At 51.5% G+C, this 21804-nt stretch overlaps 1 protein-coding gene across 8 annotated transcripts in view; it reads right to left on the reverse strand.

Annotated features, from left to right (window-relative positions):
- SMTN (smoothelin) overlaps positions 1 to 21804 on the reverse strand; it is a 90201-nt gene that overhangs the window by 42647 nt on the left and 25750 nt on the right. For 6 of the 8 annotated variants that reach the window (XM_081174775.1, XM_081174774.1, XM_081174770.1 and 3 more), the window contains exons 4-11: positions 21306 to 21408; positions 19744 to 19822; positions 16916 to 17019; positions 14173 to 14257; positions 13725 to 14074; positions 11496 to 11550; positions 8031 to 8135; positions 3248 to 3895 (exon numbers count right to left, since the gene is read on the reverse strand). In XM_081174775.1, the coding sequence (XP_081030901.1) occupies positions 3248 to 3895; positions 8031 to 8135; positions 11496 to 11550; positions 13725 to 14074; positions 14173 to 14257; positions 16916 to 17019; positions 19744 to 19822; positions 21306 to 21408 (1529 nt within the window). Of the gene's footprint in view, positions 1 to 3247; positions 3896 to 8030; positions 8136 to 11495; positions 11551 to 13724; positions 14075 to 14172; positions 14258 to 14739; positions 14973 to 16915; positions 17020 to 19743; positions 19823 to 21305; positions 21409 to 21804 lie in introns of those variants that run through there. The other 2 variants (XM_081174772.1, XM_081174776.1) reach the window with 2 other exon arrangements.

A 21804-nucleotide genomic window follows, 5' to 3' on the forward strand; every position in this document is an offset into this window, starting at 1 on the left:
GAGAAACCAAAGACTGGAACTGAGGGAAGTCAGGTGGGGGGGGGGAGGGAGGAAAAATGGGGGGGGGGACAAGGATGATATGTTTTTGGATAATATGTCTTGTTATAATTTTGAATAAAAAATAAATTAAAAAAATTAGGATGATTAAAGGAAACATCACTGTGATGTGGTGTTTCGAACCTTGACATGGTTTTCACATCACTGTTGCGTTCCTCACTTTGACATTTTAAAATGAAATTGCAGCATAAAAGGGTATGTACATGTGTATTTTTATATCCTGCCCTTTTCTCCCCGCTCCTCATTTAATCCCCTCAGCAACCCTGTGAGGTAGGCCAGGCTGAGAAGCTGCGACGGTGAGCTTCATGGCCAAGAGGGGGATTCGAACCCTGTTCTCCCATGTCCTAAGTCCAACCACAGCACCACCAAGGGCTCAAAATAAAAAGTCAAGACTTCAAAGGCTTCATGGGGGGTGGGTAATATGAATTTGCACCCAATCCCTGAGAAGATCAATCCGACACACTCCGGCCACAGCGACAGAAGTTTATCCCACCAGGAACAGGAAAGTTTCCAAGTGCTGAGACCACACACACAAACACACAGGAGCTGCTGCACCCATGGCAAAGTGTCACCGGCCTCTCTGTCTCTCTCACTGGAAACATCATGCAATTACAGTGGTACCTCTGGTTACGTACTTAATTCGTTCCGGAGGTCCGTTCTTAACCTGAAACTGTTCTTAACCTGAAGCACCACTTTAGCTAATGGGGCCTCCCACTGCCGCTGCGCTGCCGCTGCGTGATTTCTGTTCTCACCCTGAAGCAAAGTTCTTAACCTGAGGTAATATTTCTGGGTTAGCAGAGTCTGTAATCTGAAGCGTATGTAACCTGAAGTGTATGTAACCTGAGGTACCACTGTACGGCAAGTGTTCTGGCTCAGTGGTAGAGCAGGCCCTAAACAGCCTCGGTCCAGTACAGTGGTACCTCGTGTTACATACGCTTCAGGTTACACACTCCGCTAACCCAGAAAGAGTGCTTCAGGTTAAGAACTTTGCTTCAGGATAAGAACAGAAATCGGGCTCCGGCGGCAACATGTGGCCCCATCAGCTAAAGTGGTGCTTCAGGTTAAGAACAGTTTCAGGTTAAGAACGGACCTCCAGAATGAATTAAGTACTTAACCCAAGGTACCACTATATATCTGAAGGAGCGTCTCCACCCCCATCGTTCTACCCGGACACTGAGGTCCAGTGCCAAGGGCCTTCTGGCGGTTCCCTCACTGCGAGAAGTGAGGCTACAGGGAACCAGGCAAAGGGCCTTCTCGGTGGTGGCGCCCGCCCTGTGGAACGCCCTCCCATCAGATGTCAAAGAGAACAACAACTACCAGACTTTTAGAAGACACCTGAAGGCAGCCCTGTTTAGGGAAGCTTTTAATGTTTAATAGGTTATTGTAGTTTAATATTCTGTTGGAAGCAGCCCAGAGTGGCTGGGGAAACCCAGCCAGATGGGTGGGGTATGTATGTATCTATCTATGTATGTATGTATGTATGTATAAATAAATAAATAATAATAATAATAATTGCAGAAGTTCCCAAGTTCAATCCCCGCCAGCATCTCCCGAGGCGGCTGGCAATGATTCCTACTTGAAACCCTGAATAGTTGCTGCTGGACAGACCAGCGCCCTGATTCAATATTAGGCAGCTTCCTATTTAATTCAGCACTTTTTTAAAAAAAGCAAACCAAAACCCTGGGGACTAAAATCTTAATTTATCCTCAAGAGAAGGGCTGTAAACTCAGCGGCAGATTATCTGCTTGCTTTGCATGCAGAAGGTCCCAGGTTCAATCTCCGGCAGCCCCTCCAGGCGGGGCTGGGAATGTCCCCTGCCTGAAAACCCCTGGAGAGCTGCTGCCGGTCAGTGCAAACAATGCTGAGCTGGATGGGCCAACAGCGTAAGGCAGTTTGCTGAATTACCTATGCAACCTGCAGCTGCAAATTCCCACTGGCCAGAGAAGCCCTTGTCACCCAAATCTCTAGCCTTTTAAACCTTATGGATAACAGATATTTTCCCTTATAAAGGGGCAGCAGCAACCTGGGAGCAACCTGGGAGAGGAGAGTGCTTTAAGTCCCTGCCACAAAATGCAATTTTGCAGAATAGAGGGTTGTAGCTTCATGCAAAAAGCTTCGGCGGAAGGTCATCGGTTCAGCCTCTCCAGGTTGGGCTGGGAAGGATTCCCTGCAGAGCTGTTGCTGCCAGTCAGTGAAGGCAACACTGACCTAGATGGATCAACATTCTGACTTGCGCTGCACGAAGTAACTCTGGAAGGGGATTCCTGGTGCAAAGCAGCGCTTGCAACTCTGCAGCGGGAGACAAACCTCTGCCGGCAAAGCAGAGGCTGCCATTTCCATGCAGGCTCATGGCATTTTGTCCAAACTTCTCTGAAGATTTTCGACTCTCCCTGCAGAAGGTTTGCCAGACCAAACTACACCCACCCACCCAAGTCTGCCCTGCAATTTCATATTTTGGGGGCAAATCGGCTGGCATTTTGTGGGCAAAGGCTCTGAGCTTTAATGCGTGCAGAAAAGGGAGAAATTCAACAAGCAGGTAGCGCCACAGACAGGGAAAGATGCTTCTCTGGGCAGAACTTTAATCAGGGGAGAAATCCACAAGGTGCGAAACACGCATTCTCTGCCCTGCCTGCTGTCCTGGAAATTCCACTCCTTTCGGCAAAATTCTCCTCGCTTGCCTTGAAGGTTCCTACAAGACCAGGTCCACTTCAATGATGGGATGTCTGGTGGCAATTGTGCCATCATGGAATAGTTAGAGTGTCCGACTAGAACCCGGGAGGGATTGAGGTTCGAATCTACACTCAACCAGGTGAAACTCACTGGGCAACTCTGGGTCAGTCACTATCTCTCAGCCTGACCTACCTCACAGGGCTGTTGTGAGAACGGAGGGAGAACCACATGTGCTGCCTTGAGCTCTTTGCAGGAAAGAAACACAGTAAATAAACGATTCAGTCCAAAAGGAGCCAAACCGAGAAGAAGCAGAATCACAGAGTGGGGGGCAGGGACCCTCATGGGTTGTCTAGTCTGACCCGCCGCGACGCAGGAATCACAGCGAACAAATTGCTGGGTGCTCTCCCTAAGGAACTTCCACAGAGCGGGCAAGAAGTGCCTCTAAGACACTTTTGCCCCCGTGCCAACTTCCGAGGGCGCCAGACGGTAACGCAAATGCACAGCCCGCGGTGCCACTCACCTGCCCGCTGGTTCCCTGGGGTCCCCACGATTTGGCTCCTGAGGGGCTGGCTGCGGCCATCCTTTATCTCAATGGTGAAGAGGGTCTTCATTTCGTCGCTGGGCTCGGGAGCGCCGAGGTTGCGCGCTCGGGCTGGCAGAGGGCTGCTGGAGGAGGAAGAGCTCAACGGGGGGACATGGGGCTCCTTTGAGCCGGAGGAGCTCCCCGGAGTGTTTTCAGCAGAGGGGCGGGCAGGTGCCCACTTGCTCCCCTGCCATTGGCCGGCCTGGCTCCGCCCCCAGGGGCCGGCCGCCTCTTTAGGGCCAGCCGGACTCTCGGCGGGAGGCCTCACTGTCCCGGTCTTTGCCTGGATGGCGGAGGGCTTGGCCGGCTGCTGCTGCTCCTCTGCACCCCGCTGCCTGCAGGCATCCTGGAGGGCCCGGCCGGCAGTGCCACTGCTGCTACCCCGTGCCCCGGCAGGTAAGTCTCCTGCACGCGGGGGGTTCAGGAGCTGCTGCTGCTGCTGCAGGATCCGGGCACCTTTGCCCGCACTCTCTGCCTTCCAGGGGGTGGCCGCAGATCCCGCCGGCTTGGGGGGCTCCGAGCTGAACTTCCGTGCGCGGTCCAGCACAGAGCCGGATCGCTGGAAGGGCTGATCCCGGCGGGAATCTGCAAGACAGAGAGAGGGAAAGGGGCGTGCTTGTCGGCTTGGGAACAGAGGAGAGTTTATGCATCACCCAGCTGGGAATCTGGCCAAGAAGGCTTCTGAGCTCCTCCCAGAGTTTATACGCACTTAAAACAATAACAGAAGGAGCATCGCCAGCACAGGCAGTGTGAGCGACTCTCAGAGTCCTTCCCTGTCCCAAGAAGGAAGATCAAAGTTAGGAAGCCCCAAATCCCCAGCTTGTCAAAGAAACATAGAATCGTAGATTTGGAAGAGACCCTAAAGATAAAGGGACCCCTGACCATTAGGTCCAGTCGCAGACGACTCTGAGGTTGCGGTGCTCATCTCACTTTATTGGCCAAGGAAGCCGGCGTACAGCTTCCGGGTCATGTGGCCAGCATGTGAACCAGAGCAGCGCACGGAAACGCCGTTTACCTTCCCGCCAGAGCGGTATCTATTTATCTACTTGCACTTTGATGTGTTTTCGAACTGCTAGGTTGGCAGGAGCAGGGACCTACCAACGGGAGCTCATCCCGTTGTGGGGATTCGAACCACGGACCTTCTGTTTGGCAAGTTCTAGGCTCTGTGGTTTAACCCACAGTGCCACCCGTGTCCCATTAGGGAAGGGACCCTAAGGATCATTTAATCCAATGTTTCCCAAACTTGGTTCTCCAGCTGTTTTCAGACTACAATTCCCATCAGCCCTGACCACTGGTCCTGCTAGCTAGGGATGATGGGAGTTGTAGTCCACAAACAGCTGGAAACGCAAGTTTGGGAAAGACTGAATTCTAGCCCTACACCCAGCAATGCAGGAATATGCAGCTGGCAATCGAACTGGCAACCTTGGCTTTATCAGCACCAAGCACCAACCAACTAAACAACCCTTCTCATTCCTCTTACAAAATTAAGCACGGGTGGGTTACATGGCTAGGAGGGAAAACTTCTCCCTGCCAGATAAATCCCCCTGCCCGATTCACTTGGTCCACAGCACATCATTTCTCAGCAGAACTCAGCTGAACATTCGAAGATTCGGGATGAAAGCAAAGCTGTCGGGAGGCGACATGCGATTAAATCACAGAACTCGGGGCTGCAGGAGGCCACGGACTCGATGGGCCACTGGCCTGGTCCAGCAGGGAAACTCTACTTAGGTCCTTAAAATCTAAAACAGCTCCCACAGAGGAAGGCTCTTTTCGGACGGAGGAAGCTGCCTACTGCTGAATCAGACCGCCAGTTTGTCCAGCTCAAGGTTGCCTCCGGTTGCCCACCGCTGAGAGCCACAAGCCGAGAGAGCTGCTCTTGCACTCGAGTCCTGCTTGCGTGATTCCCACTGGGATGTTTGGTTGGCCTCTGAGAATCTAGTGCAGGACAGGACAGGCCATTAGCCCAATCTTGCAGGGATAGATAGATAAGAGTGAGCAGCGTCTGCACTGACTGGCAGCAGCTCTCCATGGTTGCAGGTGAAGGACATTTGCAGCCCTCCTTGGAGATGCCAGGGATTTAACCCGGGACTTTATGCATGCAAGGCAGATGGATGCTCTATACTGCAAAGCTGTGCCCCTTTACTGATTCAGACCATTAGTCCATCTAGCTCAGCACTGTATACACAGACTGGCAGCATCTATCCAGGACTTCAAACCTGGATATGCTGGGGATCAAAACTGGGGCTGCCAGCAGCAGAAGCATTGTTGTTTGTTTCTTTGATAATATTTTTATTTACTTAATAATTTTATTTGGGTTGGCAAGCCACTCTGGCTTAAATTCTTATGCCTCCAGGGACACCCACCAGACGCCCCCTAAGTAAACTGGGCAAAGCAGCATAAGGTCATAAGAAGAGCCCGGCTGGATGTCCAGCATTCTGTTCTCACAATGGCCAGCCAGATGCCTGTGAGAAAACAGCAAGGAGTGTGTTGTTGTTGTTGTTGTTGTTGTTATTTGTATGCCGCCCTACATCCAGAGGCCTCAGGGTGGTGACAACATAAAATCACAATATAAAAAACACAAAATGCATAACAACAACAACCACATTTCTACCACACGTCTTAAAAGGGCATTGGGTGTTGATCAGTAGGGTGGTTCATAAAAATTTTTGTTTGAAAATGCCTGCTCCAAAGGTCTTATCTTACTACACTAGGGATTATATAGCTATATCTGGAATTTCATGCATATCAGTTAATATCTTGACCCTCCTCCACGAAAACAGCTGTTTACTTGGCTGTTTTCCTATGTCGTGAAGGCTGAAATTTCAATTCAGTGGAGCAGGTAAAGGACCCCTGACAGTTAAGTCCAGTCGCAGACAACTATGGAGTTGCGGCGCTCATCTCATTTTCAGGCCAAGGGAGCCAACGTTTCTCCACAGACAGTTTTTCCGGGTCAGGTGGCCAACATGACTAAGCTACTTCTGGTGCAATGGAACACCGAAACCAGAGCAGAGCACGGAAACGCTGTTTACCTTCCCGTCAGAGCGGTACCTATTTATCTACTTGCACTGGCATGTTTTCTAACTGCTAGGTTGGCAGGAGCTGGGACTGAGCAACGGGAGCTCACCCAGTCGTAGGGATTTGAACCGCCGACCTTCTGATCGGCAAGCCCAAGGGGCTGAGTGGTTTAGACCACAGCACCTTCCTAAAGAGGGATAAAACTCATCTCAGTATCCTCAGTGTCTGGATAGTCTTGCTTAAACAAAAATGTTTCAAGCAGCATCTAACTGAGTAGAGCAAAAGCACTTTCCTGATGTCCAGGCAGAGAGTCCCAAAATGTAGGTGCTATTACACTAAATAACCGATTTCTTCCATGCAGAATGGCCGTGGCTCAGTGGAGGCGCTTCTGCTTTGCATGCAGAGCGTCCCGGATTCAAATCCCCGCAATCTCTAAGTAGGGCTGGGAGAAACTTGAAACACTGGCGAGCTCCTGCTGCCACCCAGTGTAAAAGACATGGAGCTAGATGGAGCGACAAGAGGACTCAGTATAATGGCAGCTTCCTATGTTCCTGTTTAAAAAGGGCCACGGCTTAACGGTAAGAGCAGCTGCCTGGCATGCAGAAGGCCACAGGTTCGATCCTCAACAGCACCTCCCGGTACGGCAGAAAACGTCCCCTGCTTGAAACCCTGGAGAGCTGCTGCCAGTCAGTGTCGACATTACTGAGGTAGATGGACCAATGATCTGACTCAGTATAAAGCAGCTTCGTATATTCCTATGTCTACTATTGGGTCTGGATAGCTCAGTTGGTTAGAGCATGGTGCTGATAACGCCAAGGATGGAGGTTCAATCCCCGTATGGGACAGTTGCATATTCCTGCATTGCAGGGGGTTTAACTAGACCAGTGGTTGCCAACCATTTTTTGACCATGCCCCACCTAGGTAAAGGTAAAGGGACTCCTGACCATTAGGTCCAGTCGTGACCAACTCTGGGGTTGCGGCGCTCATCTCTCTTTGTTGGCTGAGGGAGCCGGCATACAGCTTCCGGGTCATGTGGCCAGCATGACTAAGCCGTTTCTGGTGAACCAGAGCAGCGCATGGAAACGCCGTTTACCTCCCCGCCGGAGCGGTACCTATTTATCTACTTACACTTTGACGCTTTCGAACTGCTAGGTGGGCAGGAGCAGGGACTGAGCAACGGGAGCTTACCCCGTCGCGGTGATTCGAACTGCTGACCTTCTGATCGGCAAGTCCTAGGCTCTGTGGTTTAACCCACAGCACCACCCGCGTCCCATGCCCACCTAAGCATCTCTAAAATCCTGATTCCCCCCCCCACGGGTGACATATAATTCTTTTCTTATTCACATGGAAGAAGCCTAAAAGGCCATTAACTTGGTCTAGACCAGCTTCTAAATTGTCCCCCCCAAATCAAATTCCCCCCCTCCGTGTTGCATGTGCCCCACGTTGGGAACCACAGGACTAGATGATTCTCAGGGCCTCTTCCCACTCTACATTTCTATGATTCTAAGGCAGCTTCCTTTGGAAGGCATAATAAAAATAAAAATAATGCAGAACACCTAGGAGGAGGCTGAAACAAAACCCACACAATGCCACCTCTGTCCTGTTGGATAAGTAGCAACTATGCCACAGAGAAGGAGAGAGAGAGAATGATTGTCCCCCTAACACAGCCATGAAGCAATCCGTTGCTAGGCCAGACGGTTGTTACCTGTGCTGGTTGCCTGGCGTGGCGTCGGTTGTGTGGTTTCACCGCAGCGGGCATCTGGAGGGGCAGGGGTCTGGGGGGCGGCACTGGATGGAGCTGCTGAGGAAACTGTCAAGGGGGGGGGGAGAGAAATGAAGCTATGTTAAAGAAAGGTTCTGAAGCTTCTCAAGGGCTTAAACCAGTGGTTCCCAACCTTTTTTTTTTTTTGCCATGCCCCACCTAAGCATCCCTAAAATCCTGATACCCCCCCACCTGTGACATATAATTCTTATTATTCAAAAAGTGAACTCCTATTCACATGGAGGAAGCCCAAAAGGCCATTCAGTGTTAATAGCTCATTCTCGAATTGCCCCCCTTAAAAATCAAACTGCCCCCCTCCGTGGGGTGTGCGCCCAACGCTGGGAACCACGGGGTTAGACAAAGGGGTTCTCCAGCGGGGAAGGAGCATAGCTTGGTGGCAGAGCACCTGCTTGGAATGCAGAAGCCGCCAGGTGAAACCCCAATGGCCCCTCCAGGCATCTCCTTTGGAGAGCTGCTGCCAGTCAGTGTCGAGAGCACCAAGCTGAATTTTCCCAGCCCTGCCCAGAGGACTGAACCTGAGACCTACTTATGCACAAAGCAGGCGCCATCTGTCGCTGAGTTTGTGGCACCTTCCACTTAAAAAAGAGCTAAGATTCTAGTCCTCACTCTTCTGGATAAAAGGCCAGATTGAAGTGGAATGTAGTAGTAGTAGTAGTAATAGTAGTAGTAGTAGTAGTAGTAATAATAATAATAATAATAATAATAATAATAATAATAATAATAATAATAATTTATTTATATCCCGTCCTCCCCAGCCGAAGCTGGGCTCAGAGCGGCTAACAACAATAAAAGTAACAGTTTACATAAAATCACTATCAATTAATTAAAATACATTCTAAAACCAATTCATTCTAAAATCAATGTAGGAAGCTGCCTTATACCAAAGTCAGGCCATTGGGTCCACCTAGCTCAGTACTGTCCACTCGGACTGGCAGCAGCTCTCCAGGGATTCAGGCAGGGGTCTTTTCTCAGCAGAGGATTGAACTCAGGACCTTGCGCAGACAAGGCTGATGTCGTGTCACTCTGTTACAGCCATAATAATAGCTGCGAAGGGGGGTGATGGTGCCTGGCCTTAATAGACAATAATGATGCAAAAAGCCTTCAAAAACATGGGATAGCAAGACAGCCTGTCCCAGTTCCCCACTTCTAAGAATTCTCGTTGCCAGGGGTTCCCATTCCATGGTGTGTGTGTTTGTTGTGCAAGAAGAGCCACAACTTCTGCCCTGTGGCTGAACTTTGGGGCCAGAGGAAAGGACAACTCTTCATAATTATTCCTTTCCGACTGTTATTAAGCACTGGATTTACGATTCGCCCTCCCTCCCGAAAGATCCCAGGGTGGGTGATGAACTGCAGAAGAGCAACAAAAGACGTCAATGTGTTTTTTTGTTTTTTAAAAAAACACCTCCCGTCGGTTTCCGCAGCCGGCCTCGCCAAACTCTTGGGAGTCTCTGCACCCTTCGGGAAAGTTAAGAAGGCGAGAGGGGCAACAAGGAACGTGACTGAAGATTGGAGATTTGGTCGAAGTGGAGGGAGAATGTGTTTGCAAAAGGGGGCCCTGGAGCCTCCTTGATCTGCCAGGGAACGGGGGGGGGGGGAGAGAGAGAGAGACTGGGACAGAGCAAAGCCCAGAGGAGAAAGGAAGACGGGGTGGGGGGGTGGGAGGGAGAAGGCAGCTGAGGATGGAGCGAGGAGCCGTTCCTGACCTTATTGGGAGAAGGAATGCAAAAGGTCCAGCTTGGCGGAGCAACAGATTCCCTTTCATGGCCCTTGGAGGAAGCCTTAGACGCTGCCTGGCAGAAGGGGGGAAAGCAGGGAGGGGACGCAAGGATAACCGCAGAGAGAGGCCCAGAACCCAAAACAAGGGGCACGTCTCCCAGGGCCAGGGCAGACCCCGGACTCCCTTTGCAGCAGATCCGGGTCGAGGGGCCTGAGCCCATCTAGGTGGAGCCTTACAGAGGATGGAACAGGGGTGGCCGGAGTTTTTCCAAAATTGCAGCTGGGGTGAAGAGAGGGCGAGGTCTAAGGCTTGGGCAAGGATGTTGCCGGGATTAAAGGCTAGATGTGGCGTCTCCAGCCAGATGGGCGGGGGTATAAATAATAAATTATTAAATTATTATTATTATCTCTCCCAGGGCTTGCGCTCAGCTCTCGTAAGCAAGCGACACCGCGCCGTCAAGGCCAGCCTGCGGCCAGAGAGCTCTGGGGTGCCTTAGAGGGCCTGCTACACACACACACACACACACACACACACACACACACCATGATTCCAGACACGGGTACGGTTTCTAGAAAGGAAGGTGTGGGCTGCCGGTTGGGGCTGGTGGGAGTACATGCACGATGAACACACAGCTCTCTTTCGGCAGAAGGGAAAGGACGCCACTCGGGGATGGAACACAGCGGTAATGCGTCCGTTTTGCATGCAAAAGGTTCCAGGTTCAATCCCTGATGACATCTCCGGGTACAGTTGTGAATCCCTGGAGAGCTGCTGCAGGTCAGTGGAGGCAGCACTGGCTTAGGTGGACCAATAGGTCACTGGCCAGACATCTAATTTGCGTGCAAAAGGTGCCTGGCTCAATCCCCAGAGGCATCTACAGGTAGGGCAGGAAGAGGCCCTGGTCTGAAACTCCAGGAAGCTGCTGCCAGTCAGTGTTGAAAGTACTGAGCTACATGGGCTTAACATAAAGCAGCTTCCTGTGATATGGGGGAAGGTCATAGGTCAGCAGTAGAGCATCTGCTTTGCATGCAGAATGTCGCAGGTGGAATTCCCAAGACCTCCAGGCAGGGCTGGGAAACGCAGGCAGTTGGTGTAGATCAGGCATCCCCAAACTCGGCCCTCCAGATGTTTTGGGACTACAACTCCCATCATCCCTGACCACTGGTCCTGTTAGCTAGGGATGATGGGAGTTGTAGTCCCAAAACATCTGGAGGGCCAAGTTTGGGGATGCCTGGTGTAGATAGAAAATACTGAGCCAGATTGACCAGGTTTCTGGCTCAAGTATGGCGAAGGGCCACCAGCTCAGCCGTAGCGCATCTGTTCTGCATGGAGAAGGTGCCGGGTTCACTGCCATGCAACATCTCCAGTTAGGACTGGAAAGGAAATATCCCTGTCCAAAAACCACTGGAGGGCTGCTGCCGGTCAGTGTAGACCACACTGAGCTAGATGGAGCAAGGGCTTTGGCTCCATCAAAGGCACGTTTCAACATCCTCATGTTTAAGGGGCCTACAATTCCCCAGCCACACTGGCTGCAGCTAACAGCTTATCTAGTGCAGGCTGACCCACAGTATCCCAAAGGCAGCCCCCCTCTCAGTAGGCTCAGCACCCCCAGTGCAACTCAGCACCCGTCAGCCAATGTCCACCAGCCGGTTATGCTTGGCTCAAGACCTTACCACTTTCTCTGCTGTCCACGACATCTGCTTCCTGCTCTGGGGCTTGAGGTGCATCCTGCGGGAGGTTGGAGAGAAAATAGGGTAAAAATCGAACCCATTGCCCAGCCACGCAGGTTGACAGATCTCAAAAGAGCAGCCAGAATTCACCCCACCAGATCTGTGTCTGCCCCTCTCTTCCTCACGGGCCAAATTTTGCCCGAGGCAGGTCCCACCCACCTGCTGACCACCCGATTTATTGCCTTTACAGTGGTACCTCGGTTTACGAACCCAATCCGTTCCAGAAGTCCGTTCATAAACCAAAATCGTTCTTAAACTGAGGTGCGCTTTCCCTAATGAGGCCTCCCACCACCGGTGCCCTTCCACCGTTTGGATTCCGCTCTTAAACCGAGGTAAAGTTCTCAAACCAGGACACTACTTCCGGTTTTGTGGAGTTCGTAAACCGAGGTACCAAACCATTCGTAAACAGGGCTGTTCTTAAACCAAGGTACCGCTGTATACGCTATCAGCTGAAGGCTGGCGCACATGGTTCTCCTCATTTAATCCCCACAACAACCCTGGGAGGTAGGTTTAGGCTGAGAAAGCACTGATAACGTCAACGTTGCAGGTTCAATCCCTGACATTTCCTATTCCTGAATTGGAGGCGATTAGACTGTTGTGCTATGATTCTATATGGCCAAGTGGGGATTTGAACCTTGATCTCCCAAGGTCTTCGTCCGACACTCTAACTCAGTGGTTCCCAAACCTTTTCAGGCCACCGTACCCTTAGCTCCATAAACTCATCTCTGGTTCCCCCTACCCTGTAAAAAAGCATTACAGTGGTACCTTGGTACTCGAACGGCTAGGCTCCCAAACAAATCAGCTCCCGAACACCGCAAACCTGGAAGTAAGTGTTCCAGTTTGTGAACGTTTTTCGGAAGCCGAACGTCCGACGCAGTTTCTGCTTGAGTGCAGGAAGCTCCTGCAGCCAATCGGAAGCCGCGCCATGGTTTTCGAACGGTTTCGGGAGTCAAACAGACTCCCGGAATGGATTAAGTTCGAGAACCAAGGTACCACTGTATTCAGAAAAGCAGTTTGTATGGCTCGTTAAGGAAGAGAATGGCACACTGAAATTCAAAACAGTAATGATGACGTTCACATTTATTCAAACTCCAACCATTTAGCTGAATTAATTCAACCAAATTGATGAACTTGATCTAGAGATAGCAGCCTTTCAAACTCTGATGGTCATTCACACTCCCCCCCTGCCCCGCTGCTGCCTCTTCATGCCTCTTACCGCCTCCCCAGGTAATCCTCCCACCCCACCAGTGGGCCCTACCACCCACTTTGGGAACCGCTGCTGTAACCACTACACCTCACTGTCTCTCTGTTGCAGTGACATCGGGTGACAAGCCTCTCTGACGATGATGGGCTCAAGGACCAGGGTGGGTGGGGTGGGCTGGCGTTGCACTGAACGCCTCTGCTAAAACAGAGGTCTTTCCCCTTCATTTTACGAAGAGGGTTCTCAGTGCAACCCCCTTGGGATCCTGGAGCGAGGGCCACCCACTGCTGGCTGCTTCCTCTCTAGCAAAAAATAATAATAATGTTGGGAGCTACAGCAGTGTTTCCATTCTGCTATAGTTCTTGTTCCACCGAAAACGACATTGTTTTCTTCTCTTACTTTTTACATGTGGCAAATACAGTGGTACCTCGGGTTAAGTACTTAATTCATTCTGGAGGTCCGTTCTTAACCTGAAGCACCACTTTAGCTAATGGGGCCTCCTGCTGCTGCAACGCCACCAGAGCACGCTTTCTGTTCTCATCCTGAAGCAAAGTTCTTAACCCGAGGTACTATTTCTGGGTTAGCGGAATCTGTAACCTGAAGCGTCTGTAACCTGAAGCGTCTGTAACCCGAGGTACAACTGTACTAGGCGGAAGGGCAAATGATGCCTTCTTCCCTCCCTACCAACCACACCCCCTCGCCCCAAGGCCACCTCACATGCACCCTGAAAGTTCCTGCTTGCCTAAAAAGTGTCATCAAATCCTCAAAATGAAGGATGGAGAGCTGTATAGAAACTACCCTACTGTAAAATGTGCATTCACTGCCCCGCCCACTTTGACCACTGACCTCTCGCATCTCCAGCATGCAGCCCCTGGAAAGTTGCCCAGAAGGGAAGGTGGCCCTTGGGTGGCAAACCTTTCCCCACACCTGCACTATTCATCCCCTTCCTGTGAGGTTAGGCGCCCACATACCCGTTCTCTCGGAGTCTCTTCGCTCGGTAACTTCGGGGAAGCCTCCTCTTCCTGGGAGGAATCGCTTGCTGCGCTCGGAGCATCTGGCAGCCCTTGCAGAGGCTTGCTGGCAGCGGACGCTCCTTCGGGAGCTCTCAACCCCTCGCTGTCTTCTGGAGCGGAAATGTGGCCAGTGCCCGTCTCCTCCTCGGAAGCGGGAGGCGATTCAGTCCTGGAGTCGCTGTCTCGGGAGCTGGCCTCGGCGCTCGACTCTGGATCCGGCCCGCTCTCTGACAGCGAGGGTGGCTCGGCGGGTGCTTGCCCGGCGACAGGGTCCAGGAGCAGGAGAGTTCCCGCGGGGGTGGAGGAATCTGCCGGAAAGGATGGATGGGAAAGAAGGTCACGACCGGCGGAAGAGAGAAACCCCACCCCTTAGTTCCCCGACCCTTGATCGCAGAGGTAGACTCACCCGGCATGTCTGCTGGCTTCGCGTCCTGACGCTGCTGGCTTCGCAGCTCCCGGATCTGGGCCCTGATCAATTCCCGCTCCTGCACCTGAGGAGAGATGGGAGAGGGAGAGCGCGGTGTCAGCCAGCATCACTCTGCATACGACTCGGCGACCTCACCTGAGCACACCTGCAGCCGCAAACATCTACTCGCATACTGCCACACCCATTCAATCCAATGCCCGATTAGAAAAGTAGCTTCCAAAGGATGGGCTTTTCACCCTTACGGGCGTCTGTGCATGTGCAGAGTGGCAGCAGCGACCTGCATTTGCGACAGTAAGTCCAGAGGCGAGAGGGTTCTGAATCGGCACGGAATCAAGGAGCCAGGTTTTTTTATTTCGTTTTTTAAGCAAGGTCTTTATTCACCTGCGGGGAGGTATCCCCAAATCACCACACAACAGGTCAGGTGTAGCACCTCAGAGGAAGAATCTGAGAGGCAGACAAAGGTTTGGTGATAGCCAGCTGAGGGCAGCATCCAGCAGACGTGTACACACACACACACACACACACACACACACACACACACACTACCTTGTCACACCCATCCAAACGCTCTCCTCAGCTCCTGCTCTCCAAAACAAGACGAGGGTCCAAAACTATGGGAGCCGTTGAAATTAGGGAGTCGATCCCCCTACCACAACGAACAATTAGGCAGAGCTTGCATCTATGTGGGAGCGGTTACTAAGCAACCAGATGCAGCCCCCTCCTCAAAATAATCCATCCATCCAGGTTAACTCTGGGTTGCTAGGCAACCACAGTCCCCGGTCCCCTGACTCTTTTTCAAAGATGCTGAACAGAATGTGGGAATTTGGGGGAGGGAGGAGAAATTTGAGAGGGGGCTTTGCATGGGGGGAGGCAACAGGGGAGAGACCACCCGCACGACGGTTTGAAGGCAGCCTTCGCCAAGCATCCAGTGCCCTCCAGGTGTTCCCGGACTACAACTTCCATCGGCCACAGTCAGTGCAGCCATTTTTGGATTGCAGCTTCCAACTCGGCTGGGGGGGGAGGGTGGGCTGGAGGGAGTTGACATCCAAAACTACCGCAGGGCCCCCCCCACCCACGCCCCATGCCTTTTCCAAAAAGCAACCTGGCGGAGGAAGGCAGTGATTTGGATTGGGGCCGCAGCATGTGCCAGTTTAAATGTAGAACACAGCTCTCTTTTTAAAAATTCACCATGATTGAATAAGGATGCAATATCTCTCTCCCTCTCTCTCTCTCTCTCTCTCTATATATATATATATGTATCTGCCCGTCTTCATGGATTGGAGTTCAAAGTGAGCAAAACCCCACAGAGGGAAGACAAATGTTTCTGCGTCCATCTAGGTTGGGGGGGGTGTGAGTTGGAGGGGTGTGTGAGCATGGCAACTCCAGACACCCTTCATCAGAAACAAGTTTCTAAGCAAGGACCTGGGCTAAACCGAAATCTTCCTCTCTTTTTTCCCTGGGAGAAAACTGCCATCTAGTGGACAACTCACACCACTGCTCGGGAAACCCAAATCTGCAACGCTGCATTTCCCACAAACCCTGCAGGGCGCGATGTGAGCCCAGAGTCCTGCCAAACTGAACAAGGACCGAAACGGCAGCAACCAACGGCCCTTCCAAGAGGAACCCCTGCAAACCACACCCCTCGGCTCACCCCAGACCTCCTAGGAGAGAGGAGGGGAATCTGTGGCCCTCCAAGCTAAAACTCCCACTGTCCCTGACCCCAACAGCCACAGCTCAGGTGGCCTGGGGGCCTGCTTTGCAGGCAGTACGATACAGGTTCGGTCACCAATGGCATCTCAACATAGGGCAAGCAGAAAATCCATGCTTGGAATGCCGGAGAGCCGCTGCTGCTGCCAGTCAATGTAGGCAATATTGAGATGGATGGATCAGGGGGTCTGACTACATCTAAGGCAGCTTCCCGGCAGGGACATAGCTAGGGGGTAGTGAGGAAGGCTCCCACCAGGGGTGCAGGCGAGGGGGCCCCTGCAAAATCGGCTTTAAAATATGTCCATAAATATGTCTATAAATAAAAATATCAATTATTGCCTCATAAGAAAAAGTTTTTAATAGACGGTCTTTATATGATATGCAGGGACCCTGTTTTCCCCTATTTTTTTCAGTGTCACATTCCTTTTTCTTTAAATTTCACAAACTCCAAATGCGCACTATTTCACGTTGCGTACTTAAGAATTACATGGGACGCAGGTGGCACTATGGGACACCGGTGGCACTGTGAGTTAAACCACAGAGCCTAGGACTTGCCGATCAGAAGGTCGGTGGTTCGAATCCCCGCGAGGGGTGAGCTCCCGTTGCTCAGTCCCTGCTCCTGCCCACCTAGCAGTTTGAAAGCATGTCAAAGTGCAAGTAGATAAATAGGTAGCGCTCCGGCGGGAAGGTAAATGGCGTTTCCGTGCACTGCTCTGGTTCGCCAGAAGCGGCTTAGTCATGCTGGCCACATGACCCGGAAGCTGTACACCAGCTTCCTCGACCAGTAAAGCGAGATGAGTGCCGCAACCCCAGAGTCGGCCACGACTGGACCTAATGCTCAGGGTCCTTACTTTACTTAGACTCACAACGTTTCGGCCATTCTGTGAAAGAATTCATTACAAGGTGAAGTGCATGAGGAATGGAATGGGTGGAGGGTGGGAGGTTGGAGGAGAGGCAGAGAGAAGAGCTGATTGGTACGTTTGTGACCTTCTTTTTGCACATGACTTCTGCTCACCTCAGAGATGCCCCCGTCCGCTGTGTTTCCTTCCCTTCCTTTGACCCCCAGGGCCTCATCCGTCTCCCGCCGGTGGTAGTAAGCTTTCCCCGCCAAAGCTGCAGCTTGAGAGGGGAAGAGAATAAATAAAGCAGGTTTCGCCTCTGGAGGTTCGCTTCCCGGAACTCATCGCATGCGGCCCTCAACTGACTTCCGCAAGGCCCCCGTGCCCCCTCTCTTCCGGCCAGTGGATCCTCTTCCCCAGCACAGACCCGCAAGCTCTTTAGCTGTTCCCACCATCCTTCCGCCCGCTGCCACCCAACTAAAAGGCGGCGGCCGAGGAATGCACCAATCAGCATGCCCCGCAGCTTTCCTCACTGCCAATTGGTTGGGAGGCATGCTTTTCTGCATAGTTGACAGTGTGATAGGAATTTTATGGTCTTAGATATGGTAATGTTCATAACTGCACATACATAGATCAACACAGGAAAGCCAACCTGGAACCATTTTGATTCCTAAACTGAGCAAATGTTTCTCTGCATGGTAAAAATGGAAAAGCCTCCCCATTGTCTCTTCCTTCACAAATCCTGTCTTAATCTGTGTTTGAATAAGGTGTGAGCCTGTGACCTGGCCCAGGAAATAAGTATTTTACCACTACAAAAGAATGGCCAGGCTCCCCAATCAAGTAACTTGCCAGACAGGAGATAAACAAGGACAAGAGAAAAACAACATTTAAATTTCTGTGATGTAGGTGGGATGTATCTGAGGGGTGGTCTTAGATTACACCCCTTCTGTGATGTATGCATAATGTTTCTGGGGGTGGTCTTGATCTAGAGAATGGGAATTTCAAAAGTCTTTATAAGGCCTTGCAGGCCATTGTTCTGGGTCCTCTTCCTCTCCTGCGTGTGAGGGGAGTACCCTGTTGCAACAGATCAATAAAGATCAAGCTTACTAGCTGCTTTGCTTCTCAATATTCTCTGGTTGGCCTCTGTTTTTTTCTCCTACCAATAGGTAACCTATGTAAGGACTCTATATGGGCTCTTGGATACCCCATAAGGGAAAAGGGCATATTTTTATTTACAACAACAGGTGGGTGGGGCCCAGGCCCACCCACTACCAGCATGGATCCGGCCAATGGCCTATCTAGTCCAGCATCCTCTTTTCCCAGTGGCCAACTAGATGCCTCACCTGGGAAACCCGCAAGCAGGATTCTCACCCAAGAGCCATTCTCCCCCTCTGCGGTTTCCAGCAACCGGAATTCAGAAGCTTTGCCGCTTCCAATCATGGAGGCAGAGCGTAGGCATCGTGGCTAGTAGCACTGAAAACCTCCACCACCTCAAATTTATTTGATCCTCTTTTAAAGCTGTCTACAGGGCCGTCTTGGGACGCGGGTGGCGCTGTGGTCTAAACCACAGGGCTTGCCGATCAGAAGGTCGGCAGTTCGAATCCCCGCAACGGGGTGAGCTCCCGTTGCTCGGCCCCTGCTCCTGCCAACCTAGCAGTTCAAAAGCACGTCAAAGTGCAAGTAGATAAATAGGTACCCCTCCGGCGGGAAGGTAAACGGCGTTCCGTGCGCTGCTCTGGTTCGCCAGAAGCGGCTTAGTCATGCTGGCCACATGACCCGGAAGCTGTACGCCGGCTCCCTCGGCCAATAAAGCGAGATGAGCGCTGCAACCTTAGAGTCAGTCACGACTGGACCTAATGGTCAGGGGTCCCTTTACAGGGCTGTCTTACCCATAGGCACTAGGGGTGAGGGGCACCCGGGCGCCGGGCTCTCAGGGCTGCCAGGCCAAGAGCCTGGGGCCCGAGAGTTGAGTCTGGGGGAGAGCCCACCCATTGGTCAGAGCGCCGTGAAAGGCTCTTCTGCTGTGGGCGGCTCTGCGCCACAAGTTCGGGGGCGACCGAGTCAGCGAGAGGCTGAGGCCTGGGACTGGGCAACGGGGGGGGGGGCGCCAGGTGAATCTTTGCACCCCAGTGCCGTATATGCCTAAGATAGTCCTTGCTGTCTAGGTTAGTGGCCATCACTGCCTCCTGAGGAAGTGAGTTATGGAGTTCAACAATGTACCGTGCAAAGAGGTTCTCTCTTTTATCTGCCCTGAATCTTGCAACAATGTCGGCTTCACTGGATATTCCCGACAGCGGGATTCAATAATTTTAAAAAGCCGTACAGTGCGACCTCGGGTTAAGAACTTAATTCGTTCCGGAGGTCTATTCTTAACCTGAAACTGTTCTTAACCTGAGGTACCACTTTAGCTAATGGGGCCTCCCACTGCTACCACGCTGCCGCTGCTCAATTTCTGTTCTCATCCTGAAGCAAAGTTCTTAACCCGAGGTACTATTTCTGGGTTAGCGGTGTCTGTAACCTGAAGCGTCTGTAACCCGAAGTGTTTTAAATACCACTGTATTTAAAACAAGTTTGTTAAGGAGCCACAATAATACACTAGGTCCTAAAAATATACAGTGGTACCTTGGTTTACATACGCTTCAGGTTACAGACGCTTCAGGTTACAGACTCCACTAACCCAGAAATAGTGCTTCAGGTTAAGAACAGAAATCATGCTCCGGCGGCGTGGCAGCAGCAGGAGGCCCCATTAGCTAAAGTGGTGCTTCAGGTTAAGAACAGTTTCAGGTTAAGAACAGACCTCCGAAACAAATTAAGTACTTAACCCAAGGTACCACTGTATATAATAAGCAACAAATACAAATAAGCAAAATGGTCTCTCGGCTGTTCCTTCCGCACTTTCGCCAGTCCCCTCCTTTCCGGCCCTTACAATTCCTGGAAGACACACACAAACACCCTGGGGAGGTTCATGTCTCTCTTCCTCCCCTTAAGTCAGAGCCCGTCGTACCTTCAATTTCTTCAGCGCGCAGTTTGCGAATGGCGGCGCGGATCAGTTTCCGTTCCTCGTATTCGCTGGCCGCCCGCATCTGATGGAAGAAAAGGAAAGGTCAGCCACTTTTACAGGTCTGCCTCATTCTCCCCAAGTCAAGGCCACCTCTGGGCCAGCTGGGCGCAGACAGGATCGATGCTGTGAGCCCCAACGTGCATGCGAATACCCACTGGTTAGACTAGTGTGTCATTTTTATTCATTTTTTTTTAAATGAGGAGAAACATGGGTGATCTCCACATGGTGAAACAGAGGGGCCAACACTGAGAAGACCCTGCTTGCTTTTCAAGGAGGGACCTGTTGGCCACAGCCAGACACCCTAAAATGCAGCATTGAAAATGCACCCTGGATGCTTTCCCAAGGACACACATCTTCGAAAGCCACACCTCCTCTCATTGGGCCACGCCCCTCTCCAGCTTTGCTTCACACCTTCCCTGGATACTTTTGAACAGCTGAGATTTTATTATTCTTATTTCACAAAATTTAGGCACTGCTTTATTGCAAAAAAGGGGGTGGGGTTGGTTTACTTCAAAGGTCATACAATAAAATTATCATTCGGAAAAATTCACAGGTAAAATAACAATAGAATATAAACAGATTAAAACTCGCATCAACGTTCTATGCATCTGGGTGGGCTTATCTATTTTTAAAAAAATGTTTTTAGCGGGCTCTGAAAAGAGTACAGTGAAGTCGGCCGCCTGATATCAAGAGGCAGGGAGTTCCATAGGTGCTGCTGCACTGAAAGATCGATTTCTGACAACGGGGAACAAGATGTGTCCTGGGACTCTATCAGTGCCTCTTACTCTTACTTCCGCTGGAAGGCGGAAACAGGCAGGGGAATGTCTGCAGAAACCAGCCTAGTGTCCTAAGGCAAAGTGCACATTCATTGCTCCATTTGACTTTGACTCTGGCCCTACCTGCCACCAGCATGTGGCCCTCAGAAGGTTGTCCAGGAGAGAATGTGGCCCTCTAGAGGAAAAGTGCCCCCCCCAAAAAATCCCTGAAATACAGGAACAGTTACATGAGCTGGCCACTAAAGGGCACTCTTTCCTTGCCAAGGCACTTAGCAGCGGCCAGGGAAAGAGACAAACGAGGCAGTTATCTCCCCAGAGCCTGGAGAATGTCGGATCCAGAACTCCCAGCCAGCTCAGACCCAAGTAAAAAGCTGCAGGAAGGAAGCCAGCAGCCTGCCACTTTGCAGTCGTGAAGTTCATATTGACATCAAGCTTCTGAAAATTCAGAGCGTTTCCCAGAGAGTTCCCTCACTAAAAGAACCCATTTCTTACAAGTGCAGATCGAGTGGGGATCGAAGCGGTCGAGTGGGGGTAATCTCAGAAGTAAACAAGTCCCGAGTATATTGCAAACTGAGACGGCTTATACTGAGAGAGGATGGGGCTTGCCCAACAGCAAGGGACAGGATTCGAACACGGGACTTTGGCTCTTTGTTCCGTCTCTTTATCCCCTCTACTTCAAAAGCCAAGGCAGGCACGTTCAAAAGAGGACAAGGTGCCCAAGCCACTCACCAAAGCAGTCAGTTCCTCCACATCCTGGATGGTTTCCAACTTCCCGGATAGGATGTCCAGAGTTTTCTGCTGCTGCTTCTGCTCCTCCTCCAGCCGCAGTGATCTGTAGGGAACAAGGCACAAGGGACACATCTTCAGGTGGGGGGTGATGGCTAAGATCTGTGAGACCATTGGGCCAGTAAGCTGGCAGGGAGGCGTCTTGCCTGACCCCCTCCAGCATATCAGGGACAGAAACCTTCCTAGAAAGTTGCTTTATACTGAATCAGATCAGTGGGGTCCATCTAGTTCAGTACTGCCTACACTGACTGGCAGAGGCTGTCTGGGATTTCAGATGGAGATCTTTCTTTCCCATCCCTACCTGGAGATGCCAGGAATTGAACCAGTGACCTTTCTGCATGCAAAGCAGATGCTCTGCCTCTGAGCTACAGCCCTTCACTATCCAGAGTCAGACCATTGGTCCATCTAGCGCAATACAACCTACACTGGCTGGCAGCAGCTC

Source organism: Podarcis bocagei (assembly GCF_964188305.1).
Source record: "Podarcis bocagei genome assembly, chromosome: 16".
Lineage (NCBI taxonomy): Eukaryota > Metazoa > Chordata > Lepidosauria > Squamata > Lacertidae > Podarcis > Podarcis bocagei.